This window comes from Eschrichtius robustus, chromosome 8 (genome assembly GCF_028021215.1).
Source record: "Eschrichtius robustus isolate mEscRob2 chromosome 8, mEscRob2.pri, whole genome shotgun sequence".
NCBI classification, from domain to species: domain Eukaryota; kingdom Metazoa; phylum Chordata; class Mammalia; order Artiodactyla; family Eschrichtiidae; genus Eschrichtius; species Eschrichtius robustus.
Genome location: NC_090831.1, coordinates 68,059,238 through 68,071,762, shown reverse-complemented (window position 1 = coordinate 68,071,762; position 12,525 = coordinate 68,059,238). Strand labels below are relative to the sequence as shown.

The window sequence follows — 12,525 nt, the reverse complement described above, 5'->3', positions numbered from 1 at the left end:
GTTGTGGAGAAATACTGGCTCCTTAAGCAAGGCAGGTTGAAGCTATAGACTGATTGCATCCCCCCCAAATTCTCGTGTTGAAACTAATCTCCAGTGTGAGAGTATTTGGAGGCTGGGCCTTTGGGAGGTGATTAGGTCACGAGGGTAAAGACCTCATGGATGAGATAAGGGCACTTATAAAAGAGGCCCCAGGGAGCTCCTTGGACCCTTCTACCATTTGCTGTTACAGCGAAAAGAGGGCAGTCTGTGAGCCAGAAAGCAGGCCTTACCACACACTGAATCTGCCAGCACCTTGATCTTGGACTTCTCAGCCTCCAGAACCATGAGAAATAAACTTCTGTTGTTTATAAGCTACCTAGTCTAAGCAGCCTGAACAGACTAAGACAGTTGATTAAGGGGAATTTGGAGTAGCTAAGGTTAGCTTCTGTCCTTCTCTCAGTGAAGGAAAGGTAGGTCTCTGGTAAAAATATTTCCCAAACAGTTTCATCTCTATTGTGGCAGGACCTCACTGAGCTTCCTTTGGGAGACTTATTTGTGAAATGGTTCATTTGGCAAGTCAAGAACAACCCATCTCTTTCTTCAAGAAATAGATGTAGCTGGGGTCTCAAACTAGTTTTAAGTTCTATCTGACATGTATCACATGTCAGTGATATTGTGGAAAAGAGGTGGTAAAGTCTTATTAGGAAAAAACAAACAAATGCAGAAATCCAGGATTAACATAATATGAAGAAATTTAAATTATTTAGCCATTCGCTAAACATGTATTGATCACCTATCATGAGCCAGGCATTGCTCTGATTGCTAGGGAAATGGAGAGGAAATCTATTGTCCCTGGCTTTGAGCTGCCCATAGTTTTATGAGGGTGACAGAGAATTCGATTCCAGTATGATGTATACTGTGAGAGAGGTATGCACAGACTGTTAAGGGAACACACGGACAGGGACATGGCCCAGGTTTGAGGAGTTAGTTGGGGAAATCTTTCTAAAAGAGTCCTGAAGTGCATCCTATAGGCAAGATGAAGGGAGTAGTAAAAGAGAGAAAGATGTCCTAATTTAGGCAAAAGTAATTGAAATTAAGACAAGGCTCAGAGCTAAAAAGAGAGCCTGGCGTGTTTGGATAATAGCAATCATTTAAATGGAGTAAAGAGTTTAGAGAACGGTAATAAAAGAAACTGGAGGGATGAGCAAGGCCAGATCATACCTTATGTGCTATGATAAGGAGTTCGTGCTTTTCTCCGAAGGCACTGAGGAGTTTTAAGCAAGGAAGAGCATGTGTTTTAGACATCAGCAGTGATGGGGAGAATGTAGCATAGGGGGCAGCTCTGGTAACATTCACGGCAGGAGGCCCTGGTGGCCTGCACTAAGAGAATGACCGTGGACCTAAAGAGAAATGGATGGACTTGGGGAGACATTAAAAACATCAAAGTCAGTAGGACTCTGTCATTTACTGGATAGAGGAAGTGAGAGGGAAAGAGAAGTCGAAGATAATTCAGGTTTCTGTGTTGGGCAACTGTGTTAGTACCCTTCACCAATACAGAAAATATTTATTAGGAGAGCATTAGGTTTGGGGTAGACTTAGGGAAAAGATGAGAGCAAGGTTTAGAACACACTGAGTTAAGATCCCTATTGAATATCCGAAAGAAAATGTATAATAGGGTTTGAACATATGGGTTAGGAGCTCTAGATAGAAAGCTGGGTTCGAGATTGGGGTGTGTGTGTGTGTGTGTGTGTGTGTACACACGCATGTATCAACATACTTATGTACTTTGGGTGGAGGAGTAGGGCAGTAGGCACCTTGGATATGGATAAGCTCATCCAGGGAAGTGTGTTGAGACTAAGAATAAAGGGACAGAAATGAGGCCCTGGAAAATACCATTTCAGAAATAGGCAAAAAAACAGACAGAAGGAAAAACTAACAAGTGTTACAGAAGCCAAGAAATAAAAACTCAAAGAGTCACCTGTTTTAAGTGCAACGAAGAGGTCCTGTAAGTTTAGCACTTCACGTCATCTTCTGAGTTTAGCAAAAGAGTGATTATGAGTAACCTTGGAGAAATCAGTGGCGGTGGAGGGGCAGAGATAGAGGCAGATGGCAGTGGGTGAGGAATGAAGCAGATAGCCAGTGTCAGCAATGGTCTCAGCCCGTCTGAGAAACAAAGTAGAAAGATAGTGTGGGAGGGGAGTTCAGTGGGTGAGATGTCAATGGGCCATATAGACCTGAGGAGGATTTTCTGTAAATGGTGAACTGATTATATGAAAGATGAGCAATTAGGGGACACCTGCTGACTGATGAAGCCATGTCCTTGAAGAGTGGGGCCAAGATGAATGTGGAGCACAGGGGAAGGGTTCGCTTTGGGCAGGAGGAGGGCAGCACAGATGGCTTCAAATGTAGATAAGTCTTTTGGATACAGCAGGTAGAGGAGATCCTCAGCTGATGGTTCCTATTTTCTCTATTAAGTAGGAGGCTAGCCACCTGCTGACAGCAAGGAGGAAGGTGATGGTGTTGGCGAGAGAAGAGAAGGGGTGAAATCCGTGCTGTAAAGAACGAATGGGGGAGGCTTACTGGGAAAATAGGAGATGTCTGGACAGCTTAAGGTTAAAGATCACGAATTTTTATAAACTTCTTAAATATTTTTTCAAAAAAAATCACTGGAACAACCCTTTGTATTTTCAAAACCAGTATTAAACAGGATCCCACATTGAACACATTGTTTCTTCCAGGTTCATTTCCTAAAATGCTCCTCTTTCCTCTTTCCACTGCTCCCCCACTCCAGTTGGCTAGTACAGAAGATTTTCTGGCTTTAGTGAAGCCACTTTTCCAAGAATACATGGAACAGATTACAGAAGCAAGTGACAGCCGGCTTGCTTCTCCTTCTTCACTTACAGTCAGCTGGAGTTCTGAAAAGAGGAAGTTAGGAGAACTTTTTTTCTTTTTTAAAGAAAGATGGGAGAATCAGGAAGCTTGAGCAGGTGGAAACACTGAGGAAAAAAGAAAGAAGAGAAAAGGGGAGCAAATAAATAATGAAACAAAAGAAATGAACCAAAATGTAAACTGAAATGATGTCATAAATCAGAAAGAAAGGGGAGCAAAGAAAATACCTGCTTTCTAACCTAGCCTCTTAGTTTGCTACCAAAATATGTAGTATCCTTGAACTAGGAGGCCAAGTCACATGGAACACAGAAGTTTTGAGTGATTTCAGCTCTCTTCTGCCTAATTTATCTGTATCAGTGGCAAAGTATTCTGGGCTTTTGTTTGTTTCTTTGGACCAACCCCTTAATTTAAAAATCAAGTCTAGGGTATCGGAGGAACAAAGGGACCAGATTCAGCGCCATTCAAAATATTTAATGGGTGCTTGTCATGTGCAGGTATGACTGTTCTGGGTAGTGGGGATTTGCAGAAAAACAGGAAATAGTCTCTACCTTTGCAATATAATTTCTCCCAATTGAAAGGAGACTATTGCTTAGGACTTATGTAGGTGGCAGAGCCCAATCCTCTGGCTTTTATCAGCTAGCCGGACATTTATTGGCAAGTAACTTCTTAGAAAAAATAAGAAGCTTGAGTACTGCTTTAACTGTGCCATTGCTTGTATCACCTTTTCCTAACCTCTTGTCCCCTGATGCTTCTGACTCAGATTTGCCCCCTACCCCACCCCCATCAAGACGCTGATGTAACGCAAGCAGATAGATAGCAGCTGAAGCCAAAATAGAATGGATAGTTATCTGAGGAGATAAAGTGACGGTGTTCCCTGTTCAGGCTATTGTTCAAGGGAACATGTCTTTTATTTATAGACATAGAATTTAAAGGCATAGACAGTCAGAGCTGGATATTACCTCTTCTTACTATAATTCGTTTCCTAGAAGTATGGTTGATACAGCTACCTTCTTTGCATGTAAATTGAATGTGATAGATGGGTGTTTTGTACTTGGTTTCATGTTCTTTTAATAGGTTGTGTTACTGTTGGGGTTAAGGCTGGTTTCTAAATTTTAATGCTTCAGTATTTTGCTTTTATAGGACACTTTTATCTCTACTTATCTGAGACACGGGTTGCAGAAAAAGGCAGGAGGTTTTAAAAGATGCCAAATATAGGTGATGTTCATATTAATAAACTATTCATACTTTAGTCTGGTATGGCTAAGTAGATGAAGTCTCCAAATTGTTAGCGGGTTTGCAAAGTTGGCTCCCCTTAATAGATTTCATGGCGGTTAGTGGAGCCTTTGTGCCAGGAAAAATGTAGTAGTCTGTTCTTAAACCTCCATTTCCTTGCTTCCAAACACCCAAGAGTGAGGTTCACAAGGATGCCACTAACCTTCTGTTGCTCTGGGAAAGTGACTTCATTTTTCTAAGACTTTACTAAAAAGTGTTATGTGCCTTGTACTCTTGGAGTGTGTTTTTTCCTAAGCTCTAAGAAGATCTTACAGATTGAACCTCATGATTTTTTACAGCCCTTCTGCAAGAAAGGGAAGAATAGTGCCTATAAACCACTTTGAATTATTCGAAACAAAGATAATAGAATGTAAGGAACCCAAGATAAACCTGGCCAGCCCATTTTTAACAGGTTAACTGATGAACAAGAAATAATTTTTATACAAACATGAAAACAGCTGATTAATTGTAAACTTTGTTTGTTGTCATGATACAAATAAGGAAATTTATTTTCTCCCTGAGATGAAAAAAGATTCTGACATGGTATACCCATGTTTACCCGTGTAAGGGCAAACGTTAATTTGAAAAAGAAGTATTAAAGCTAGATTATATGAAGGAACTTACATTCAAGAATATTATCATAGCAGCATTTCTGTGAACAGGATTAATCACAAAAGTAACAAATATGCTTTATGAACATAATATTTGAAGTATTTTTTTTTAATTTGGCTATTAACCATAAGGTTAATTGACTCTTTTCTTCCTGCTCCATTGTGGTTAACATACTCATTCTTCCCTTTAAAGACCCATTGTATTATGCAAATGAAAGAGATTGAAAGACTTTGTGTCTAAGAGAGAAGGCTGCTTTTTGCAGGGGGACTCATGCACCTGTCTCAGCCTTCAGCCCCCCACCTCTGCTGCCATTGGCTGCCAAGCTAGGGACTCAGTGATCAGGGTTAGTGGGTGTAGGGTCCTTGAATTTTGACTCCCATTTTCTTTGTGACTTACTCTGATTTTGTCTTATAATTTCTCCCCTTCCAACTCTCAGCATGCCAACAGCAGCTGCATCATGGCACTCACCCTTGCTGCCAAGAGGGCAGGCAGCCTCCTTGGAGACTGGAACGTGGCACTTTAGCCATCGGTTAAGAAATAGATACTGGAGTAAGACATATAGCACCGCTGATATGCAGAGCCTTCTAGGAGGCATTTTAGTGGAACACTGTGTCCACAGTATTTTTTAACTTAATTTAAATTTTGGAAACTTTCTATTATGGAAAGTCTTCAAACATATACAAAGGTAGAAAGAATACTGTAGTACATGCCCACGTACCTTCCTATCTCTCCCTTTCACCCATGATCAACTCATAGACAATCTTGTTTCACTGTCCATGGTGTTTTCCCCATGGTTTATCCAGGCTACTGGTAGATTCATTTCCAGGGATAAATATCTCTTAAATTATAGTTCCTTTTCCATCCTTCCTCAGTCTAAGATCTGTCACCTTAATGATTTTCTCAATCCTTTCTTCCTAAAGGTAAAAGCTAGTAGAGTCGTTTTTTCCTTCTAAATTAAGCCAAGATGCTATGTTAGTAACTGTCATATTTTCCAGTACTGTCCCCTAAATTTTTGAGGCTTTGTTCATCCAGTTAGCCAGTCTACCCAAAGCATGGCTGAAAGGTACAGGATCTTAGAATATAGAAGTTTCAAGAACACTGAGTTTGATTCTCAGTTTTACCACAGACTAGCTAGCTGTGTAACCTGAGACAACTTCCTTAACCTTTCTGTGCCTCAGTGTCCTCTTGTTTTTAACATGAGACTAGTAATAGGACACGCCCTACATTACTGTTGCAAGACTTAAGTGAGTTCATATACTTAGACCGCTTGGATGGAGCCTGGTACAAAGTAAGTGTTCAACGTATGCTAGTTGCTGTCAGAGAGGTAAACCTTAGAAGTTGTATGTTTAGAAAGCAGAGTGCTCCGGGTTAACATACCTCCTTTTTAGTGGAGAAGGTGAGATTTTAAGAACGCTTTTGTTTAAGAAAGGAGATGATTTGGCTAATGAAACTGGAGAACATTCTGTACTCAGGGAGAAAGAGAAGAAAGTTCAAGTATGGGATGCGATCAACAGATCTAGGGAACATTTGCCCATGAGATTAAGAGAGAAGACAAGATATAAGAGGAGAGGGGAAGGTAAGATTGTTTGAACCATCCACGAGTGTCAAAAAAACAAAAGAAATGGATGGATCCTAGACTTTATCTAAAGCCAAGAGGGGTCTGACATTCCTAAAGTTTTTATTTATGACTGACTTTTAACATGTGCTAAGCATTATTCTGCTTACTCATAAATTACTTACTACTTATATTACTTCATATAATTCTCATAACAATTCTATGAAATAGGTACTACTATTGATTTCCTAATACAGCTAAGGAAACAGACGCAGAGAAGTTGAATAACTTGTCCAAGGCCATTTGCTTATTAATAGGCAGGATTTGTACCCAAGTAGTCTAGCTCTATGCTCTGTGTTTTTAAACACTCTGCCATGCTGGCCCATGGTAACCAAAGCCCTGGTGCATCTGTAATCTTTGAGGAAACCAGTGTATAGTGATGCCCTTTAAAGAAGCTGGAATTGTGGCATCATTACTGACTGATACCTGTGCTCTCGGCTGACCCAGGGACACTTACTATTTAAATCCCAGTCAGGTTTCAGGAAGCAGATTCTGTCCATTCATTGCATACATGGACCTCTCTAAAAAGCTTTGTCATCACCGGGTGAGGTTACATTTGTTCTAGTTGCCATCCTAAGAAAAAGTATTCTGGTATTTTATTTTCACATGACGCTGTAAAACAACTCTTGATAGGTATGTGTTTGGTAACTTCATTCATCCAGAGTCATTTTACTACACAGGTATTTCTTGAGAGCGTCTGTTCTAGGTGTTGGGGGATGCCTGTGAAGAGAGCAGTTCCTTCTCTACAGAATCTCCGTGGAGTTTTCCTTTCTTAGGAGCTTCTTCTCTTTAGCATATAAACAGACATTGTTTCTCCCAACTTAAAAAAGAAAAAGAAAAATCAAGAGAAAGCCCTCATGACCCCACTTCCCTTTCCAGCTACTGGCCATATCTCTTTTCCCATTTACAGCATAATGTCTGGAAAATAGTCTGTTCTCGTATTTGTCTTCACTTTCTCTCCTCCCATCCTCTTTTAAACACACACCAAGCCGACTTTCTCCACCAGATTGCACTAGCTCCAGACTTGAATTACATCCCTCTGCCCACTAACAGCTCCACGTAGATGTCTGCTAGGCACAGGGAACATCCAAAACTGAACTCGTGATCTTCCTGTCCAAGCCCCATCCCTGTGAATGGAGAACCCATCCTTATTGCTCAGGCCAAAAACTTTGGCCCCATACTTGACTCCGCTCTTGTTCTCACACCCCACCATCTATTCCATCAGCACATCCTATTGACTTTAACCTTTAAGTCTATCCAAAACCCAACCGCTTTCTCTCACCTTTACTATCACATCCCTAATCCACATCACCATCATCTCTCTTTCCCAGCTGGTCTTCCTACTTCCTTCCCTGGCCCTGTACCCCTCACTGCCTGCTGTCAACATGGCAACCAAAGAATTCTTTTAAGCCATCAGTCAGAATGTATCTCCTCTGCAAAAATATATTCTTCAACAATTTTTAATCCCACATGCAACAACATGGATGAATCTCATACATATAATGTTGAGTGAAAAAAGCTGCAAACAAAAATGTATGATTACCTTCATTTAAAATATAAAAATAGGTGACTCAATCTATGTTGTTAGAAGTCGGAATGGTGATCTAGGGGTCAGGGAGTTGACTGTGACTGAAAGAGAGCACCACTCTCTTTCTATGACCCTATAGAAATAGGGTCATTTCTATTTCCTGATCTGGGTAGCGGTTGCTCATAGGTGTTTCGCTGGTTAAAATTTAGCCAGCTATACACTTATGATGTGTACCCCCTTTCTGTTTGTATTTCGCACTTCCATAAAAAGTTTTACAAAATTGTTATTTCTTACACAGAAAATCATTCTCCTCTAGATTTAGAGATAGGAATTTATCAGCATTTATAGCCATTATAATATAAGCCCTATTCAGGCAAAAGTCTTGTCTGCTTTCATTTATTCAACAAATATTTACTGAACGCTAGACACTCATCCTGGCATTTGGGATACAGCAGTGAACATGAGAGACAAAAACTCCTTAAGCTTCTGAGGTATGATAATCAGAATAAATTATATACCATTATAACCAGGTGCCAAGGACTATGGAGAGGACAGAAGCAGGAGAGGCAGGCAGGGAATGCTGGAGTGGACGAGGTGAGGTGGCAGGAAACAGTCTAATGAAACAGTCAGGAAAGGCCTCACTGAGAAGGTGACATTTGGGCCACCACTGGGAAGGAGGGGAGGGAAAGAGCCCTGTGTTTATGTGGGAGAAGAACCTCTTGGGCGGAGGGTCTGGAAAACAAAGGCCCGAGGCAGAAGCAGGCTGACTGTGCACGAGCCACGGCAAGGAGACAGTGGAACTAGAGGGGCCTGAGCAAGGACAGACCAGCCGGGCTAAGGTCAGAGAAGTACCCGAGGCCAGATCACAATGGGCCTTGTAAAGACTCGGGAGTTTGATTCTGCATGAGACTGGGGGGTGGGGGGGGGTGGAATAAGTTTTTGCCTGACCTGGTTTGAGCTAGGTTTCAGCTGCTTGTAGTGGCAGGTTGTTCGTTCTCATTGCTGTAAATATACTTCTGTTTATTATCCATTCTACTATTGATGAATGGATAGCAGCTCACTCTACCAGCTCAGGGCTTGCATTGAGTGCTACTATGAACACCCTAGTGCTGCATGTCTTTTGGTAAACTGCTGTATGCAAGACATACCAACTTTAAAAGAAATTGAACAAGATGTATCAATTCTTCTTATTTGAATAACTTACATAACAGGATTTTAGTTCCAGCGAAAGGCAGGTTATCAACCACTACGTACGGTACACATTAGAGGTAAATTCCCAAGTATGTATTAGGGTAAAGCAGTAACGTATGCAAGACAGAGAATACAAAGATAGGTAAAATAGATTATTTGCCCTCAAGGACCCTAGATTCTAGTTGGGGATAAGACATAAGCACGTGAAACAGCAACTAGCAAGGACGTGTAAAGGAAATGCCAAATAATATCCTGGGCAATTTGCCCCATAGTCATTCTCAAGTGAGCAAGGTCACTTTGAACTATGTTGATATAAGATTTCAGAAGGAAGCTGGGGATTCTGTGGAGCCTGAAAGCTGACATCAGATTTGGAAAAGCAGAGAAAGACTTTGTGGACATTATCTGGGCTAGCGAAACAGCAAGAGGGCCCATTTGTATTGGAGGGGCCCATAGGTGGTCCATCTGAATAAGAGTAGGGCTTAGGATTCATTTTAAAACCTAGTAGAGGACTTCCCTGGTGGCGCAGTGGTTAAGAATCCACCTGCCAATGCAGGGGACACGGGTTCGAGCCCTGGTCCGGGAAGATCCCACATGCCGCGGAGCAACTAAGCCCGTGCACCACAACTACTGAAGCCCGCGCGCCTAGAGCCCGTGAGCCGCAACAAGAGAAGCCACCGCAGTGAGAAGCCCGTGCACCGCAACGAAGAGTAGCCCCCGCTCGCTGCAACTAGAGAAAGCCCACGACAGCAACAAAGACCCAGCGCAGCCAAAAATAAATAAATTAATTTTAAAAAAAATAAATAAAACCTAGTAGAGATATAGATGGATTTATTTCTCAAGTAAGTAAATAGCTGCGTTCTAATCTGGGAATGTTTATATATTCCACATTTCTCAATCACTTTGATATATTAATGCCACATTTTGATATATTAATGCCATATAACCTCAAAGTCCATAAGGTCTAAATGACTTAAGTATATATGTATTTTTAGATTGGCAAAGAAAACTCATCCAGTGTGACTGTAGCAGGCCCCGAGATGGAAAATAAGGCAGGCCAGACTCTGGAAAACAGCTCATTAATGGCCGAGCTTCTGAGCGACGTACCCTTCACCTTGGCCCCGCATGTGCTGGCCGTGCAGGGCACCATCAGTGACCTTCCCGACCACTTACTCTCCTATGATGTCAGCGAAAACTTATCAAGGTTTTGGTATGATTTCACTCTTGAAAACTCAGTGCTCTATGGTTCGTAATCTTTATGTCTGTTTGCACCTTAACAGCTTTAAGGCAAAAGTTTGCCTCTTTTATTTAACCTGTGTGATGTTTTTTGACATTTCCCTGTTTAAAGGCCCTTAAAGGCCCTCAGAAAAGCAAGGATCATAAAGCAAATAATATTACATTCATTGCTCTATTTTTTTTAGAATAAAGCATATTTGTATAAAAAGTAAACTTAAGATCTACTACTTCCTTTTCCCCCTAATAATAAATACAAATATTAATTTATCAAGGTTTTATGGAAGGAGTAGATTCCGTCAGCCGGTCTCTCAAAATACAACACCTCACATTTATCTTAGAAAAACTGTGAAAAAGAACTGAGGCATTTTTCTTAGTTACCACAAGAAACTGAAGAAGTCTCCACTTACAGGGAGTGTGATTTCTCTTCTCTGGTTTGGAAGAAACTTACTTACTTAATGTTTTCCCCTTTCTCCTTCCACTGTGTTTATTAATGAATTCAGAAAAAAAAAAGAAAAAAGTTGGCAGTTAGTTAGCTTAATTTCTTCAGTCTTGATTTAGACATTGATGTGGAAATTTACAACTTTTCCTAGAAAGCAATGGTAGTTTGCTGATATAAGAATGCTGTAAGAAGAATGCTCTGGATACTGTTTCTTTTGAGTGACAGATTTTGGTTTCCTAATCCCATGGCAGTCTTTTCCACCTTGATGGAGTCCTGAGTTCCTGCCTTTGTTTTTTGCTACTTCACGGTTTGCTCTCTCACCAGCTTTCCAAAGAACGTTCCCTGCTTCTGCCTCAGTTGGCATTTGTTCTCCTTACCACCTATGTTCCCGGTTTATGAAGAGATCCATATTTCCTTTCAACCTCTCTGCCTCCCAAAGAAAAGCATCTCATAATGATATGTATTATTGCTGATAAAGCCCTTATTTAGAAATTCGTTGGCCACAATACAGATGGAAATGTTTTACTGCTACAAAAAGTGCAACTGACTCATTTCCAATTAGAGTGTAGGCAAAACACCTAAACAGGACTTTTAGTTCGTGAATATCTGTTATTTATTCCAACTAAAATAGAAAACTGCCATTGGTGTCTATGCAATGGAAAATTTAAATCACATTTGTTCTGATTAGTGGCAATACAATTTATTGATTCTGTGCCAAATCTTAAATATATTTTTCACAAAGGTAGAGTGCCATAGCAAAACTAAATACTGTGCATAAAGGTACATGAATTATTCAAGTTTTAATGTGTCATGCATGTTGTTTGTTTAATATATGTGGCATGGTCTTGATAAAATGTTATATTATTTAAAAGTTAAACGTACATTTCCATTGACAGAAATATGCTTCACTTACAAATAATGCTACCATATGAGGTGAATGATTAAATTAGAGCTTCACATAGTTTTCATAAAACATCAGTCTAAGAAATCTAACTTATTACTAAGACAAATGTGACCATTTTATAGCAGTTTGTTTTTGTGAAAACATATCTTTTTTTTAATATCCGTGTTAATGTACAGCCAATGTTAAAGTCAAGTGTAAGCATGTTATCAATTTGTCTATGTGTTAAATTTTGTCTAAAGTACTTATACATTTCATTTATATGTATGTCTACCATGTTATAAATATGCTTGTATTTTCATTTGTCTATCTATAAAAGATATTTAAATAAACATGAATTTTAAAAAACTGATATTTTTATTATTTTCAGATCAGAAAAATGGTTTTCTTTGCATTATTCATATCTGAGTGCAAGTTATTGATTCTTTGAAAGGCCAAGATTTAAGTACATAGTTTTTGTAGTCCAGAGAAAATTACGAAATTTCCTCTTATATGTAAGTTTTAAGGAATAACATAGAAAATGGTAAGATCACTAGTCCTGGCTTAATAAGACTAGAGATTTGGGAAAAATCACCTGAACATCTTAAGGTAGATCCCCATCATCACAAGATTTAGTAAAGGCCAGTGTTTGTTAATGACCTATTTTTAACAAAAAACATTGTAAAAATGTCCATTTTAATTTTCTTACTCTATATTAAATCAATGTTACTTTTTGAAAACTGGAAGAACATTACAAATCAACTAGCCAACTCCATTTTACCAAAGAGAAACCTGAAGCCTAGAAAGGTTAAATGATTTAAGTCACCTAGTTAGTGATAAATATTTCCTTTAATAGTGTTAATAATTATAATATGAATTATAACAAA

At 39.7% G+C, this 12,525-nt stretch overlaps 1 protein-coding gene across 2 annotated transcripts in view; it reads left to right on the top strand.

The window, feature by feature from the left end:
• The window catches only part of UMAD1 (UBAP1-MVB12-associated (UMA) domain containing 1), a 235,909-nt gene extending 224,031 nt beyond the window's left edge, over nt 1-11,878 (top strand). For both annotated transcript variants that reach the window (XM_068550606.1, XM_068550605.1), the window contains exon 4: nt 10,079-11,878. In XM_068550606.1, coding sequence (XP_068406707.1) covers nt 10,079-10,336 — 258 coding nt within the window. In that variant the 3' untranslated portion in view covers nt 10,337-11,878. The remainder of the gene's footprint in view (nt 1-10,078) is intronic.
• Nucleotides 11,879-12,525: the final 647 nt, after the last annotated feature.